Source organism: Oncorhynchus clarkii, chromosome 4 (genome assembly GCF_045791955.1).
Source record: "Oncorhynchus clarkii lewisi isolate Uvic-CL-2024 chromosome 4, UVic_Ocla_1.0, whole genome shotgun sequence".
Lineage (NCBI taxonomy): Eukaryota > Metazoa > Chordata > Actinopteri > Salmoniformes > Salmonidae > Oncorhynchus > Oncorhynchus clarkii.
The window spans coordinates 52,963,523-52,966,600 of record NC_092150.1 but is presented as its reverse complement, the minus strand read 5'-3'; the positions used below and the strand labels follow the sequence as shown (position 1 = coordinate 52,966,600).

Sequence of the window (3,078 nt, the reverse complement as noted above, 5' to 3'; positions counted from 1 at the left end):
TTGCACTGCTCACCTCCAATTTGCATAACAAACACTACACTTCTCCATTCAGGTTCAGCAGTGGGGCAAGACTCCATGAAGATGACCTAAGATGTAATGACATGCGTTACGATGTCTCTGTGACTGTGAAGACTCTGTGAAGATGACGTATGGCGTAATGAAAAGCCTCACGATGTGTACAGGGCATTATTTGATGTGTATATTTTTTGACAGGCAAATACCCCAAAAGCGTTCCATACAAAAGCACCATTGCTCCCAGTGTCCGTCAATCATAGAATGACGTCACCTATTCATTGCGTTTCCGGTGTGGGTAGGCAGGGGGCTCCATATTCCCTGGTCTCGACTCTTCTGCAAACTAGGGAGAGACAAGGCTGGACACGACTTCAGCTCCGTTGTGAGCCACACCGGCTACTATTAAGAAAAAAAGGTTTAGTCTACGAAAAGACAGCCACGCCACAATTTTGTGGGCATACCCCTCTTTAGCAGTGTTGAAGAAGGTCTATTGGGAATGCGAATGAGTAGATAATCCGACCGGTCAACCTGAGATTCGACGGGAGGAAAGCCCGACATCACTTGTCGGGATTAAAGCAAATGGGACCCACTGAGCCTCGAGTCTGAGTGAAGGGAACACGGTGACGACGCTTAGAACAAGGCAAATCTATGGATAAACATTGTTTATCAAAATGTCGGTCTTTTCTTTTTTCTAGCTAGCTAAATTGGAGTTTGGGATTTCAGGGGTATATTCATTAACTCTAACGTTAACTATTTGTTTAAGCACTAGACGGAAGCAAACAGTGCAAACGAAACGGGGAGGGACCCACTTGAATTTTGTCGAATAGAAACTCGTTTTCCTTTCAAAACGTTTCCGTTTGCAGTGAGCGGTTTTTGTTTCAAAACGTTTTGCAACATACTCGGTATAATGAATACACCCAAATGCTCCACTTTGGCAAAATAAATCTTTACTTTTTCGGTTGCGCTTGAAGGGGTAGGGTTAGATTTCTTCCATACCAACCCGGGGAGCGATTTTTCGACTAAGAGAGTGCTAACTAACTATCTTCGCTCATTGATAGAAAAATGTCAGCGAAGGTACGCCTGAAGAAGTTGGAGCAATTGCTCGTGGACGGAACCCAAAAGAACTCAAGTTCACTGAGCGTGGAGACCCTTCTGGATATACTGATATGTTTGTACAACGAATGCAGCAACTCTCATTTGAAACGAGAGAAACACGTGACGGACTTTCTGGAATGGGGTACGTTTTTACATTTGATAACCTGCTCTGATTTCAAGGTCTGTGACTGGGCTTGTGCTCTTTACGTTCTCCGTTACTTGTAACCCATCTATGCTAACTCTGTAGCTGACAAGCGAACTGCATTTCTGGCCTAGCTAAGAGTCAGTCATTTGGAATAATTACATAAAGCTCTAGCATACTCGCACTTAAACCAATTAGCCTAATTAGGCTACTTATATTTAAAGTCATGGTACATTGTGCATATAGTTTGTGAAATAACCAATACCTTCATGATCATTCCTTGTCGATACCTCTTCACACTAAACATTCGTTTCTGAAATGTGGCCGGGTTAGTGTTCTCTTACAGAGGTGAACATACTGTTTTTATTGGTTTGCTTATCTATTGTGACTCGGTGTGTGTGGAATCAAAATACAAACAGAATGCACTCAAAAGGATTGTGTTTTGTCAGGGAAACCAGTTGCTGATTTTGACCCTCCTTCAGCCTGTCCTATCGAGCACTGTATACATTTTACTTGTCAGGGATGTTCTACAAATGTGACCACATCTCCAATTTGAACCTCATACCCAAGGAATGGTGTTCAGAATCAGGTGAGGGTGAGGTTCATAACCTCTTGGTTTATAGTTTCCAGGTCAAGGGAAATTGAGGAATGTTCCAACTAAAAGGCATTAATTTAGCCAAATAGGCTAATTGTTATTATTCAGAATGAATAGCAAGCAAACTATTATTTGACAGAATTCCTCATGTTTTATGTCAGGACCCCCCCCTCCCCAGACACACAAACTGTAGTCCACCCTGGCCTTTGGGCTGCAGTCATTCGATACAATGAGAGGATTCTCTAACTTGGGCTTTTCATTGACGTCATTAATGAGATTACACCCCAGTGTGTCTGCTCCTGAAAATACGGTCACTGTCATCAGAAGGTGCCACAACTCTGTTTTCACTGTCAGAGAGTCCAGTGCACCACTCCTCCTTGGGTCCTGGAACTATCTTAAATCAGCATCCGATGAGGGGGGAAGAGAGTATGGCTGCACAGTTTCCTGCCCTACCACTGGATTCCTCACATGGGCTCATTTGGTTTATCCTAGGGCTGTTTGTGAATGGTCCTTTTGGAATTCAACCAGGGCAGCTAAATGGAGATCTACTGTCCTGTGGGTTTTCAGTCCAACCCTAATGTGAATTGAATGTAGGAGAATATAACTCAATAGATCTGGTTTAGATAATACAATGAATAAAACCATACAATTTTTATTTTTGTATCTTTAAAATGAACAAGATAAAACAAACATTCAGATAGGATGATGGGGACAATTTCAGTGAAAAATGTAAGAGGGCAACAGTACTTGTGCAAAGTTTCAGAATGATAACTTCCAAAATGAGTGTGCTACATGACATTTATCATGAAGTCACCCAGGTGTCCCACACAAGTAGTCCAAATGTACCCAAGTGGCCAAATTGGTGAAGGTATACATTTTGAAACATATAACTATATACAAAATACCAAAATGGTATTCTATGGGAAAAAAATATATACATTTACAAAATAACATGGGTAACTATTTACACACTTTCAATATTTGGAAGACCCTCAGTCCTCTATCAAATCAAATGTATTTATATAGCCCTTTGTACATCAGCTAATATCTCAAAGTACTGTACAGAAACCCAGCCTAAAACAGCAAGCAATGCTGTGTAGAAGCACAGTGGCTAGGAAAAACTCCCTAGAAAGGCCAAATCCTAGGAAGAAACCTAGAGAAGAACCAGGCTATGAGGGGTGGCCAGTCCTCTTCTGGCTGTGCCGGGTGGAGATTATAACAGAACATGGCCGAG

At 41.9% G+C, this 3,078-nt stretch overlaps 1 protein-coding gene across 4 annotated transcripts in view; it reads left to right on the top strand.

Annotated features, from left to right (window-relative positions):
* The first annotated feature begins 352 nt into the window (after positions 1-352).
* Positions 353-3,078, top strand: part of LOC139406952 (serine/threonine-protein kinase MRCK beta-like) — a 164,385-nt gene continuing 161,659 nt past the window's right edge. For all 4 annotated transcript variants that reach the window (XM_071150147.1, XM_071150146.1, XM_071150148.1 and 1 more), the window contains exon 1: positions 353-1,249. In XM_071150147.1, the coding sequence (XP_071006248.1) occupies positions 1,075-1,249 (175 nt within the window). In that variant the 5' untranslated portion in view covers positions 353-1,074. The remainder of the gene's footprint in view (positions 1,250-3,078) is intronic.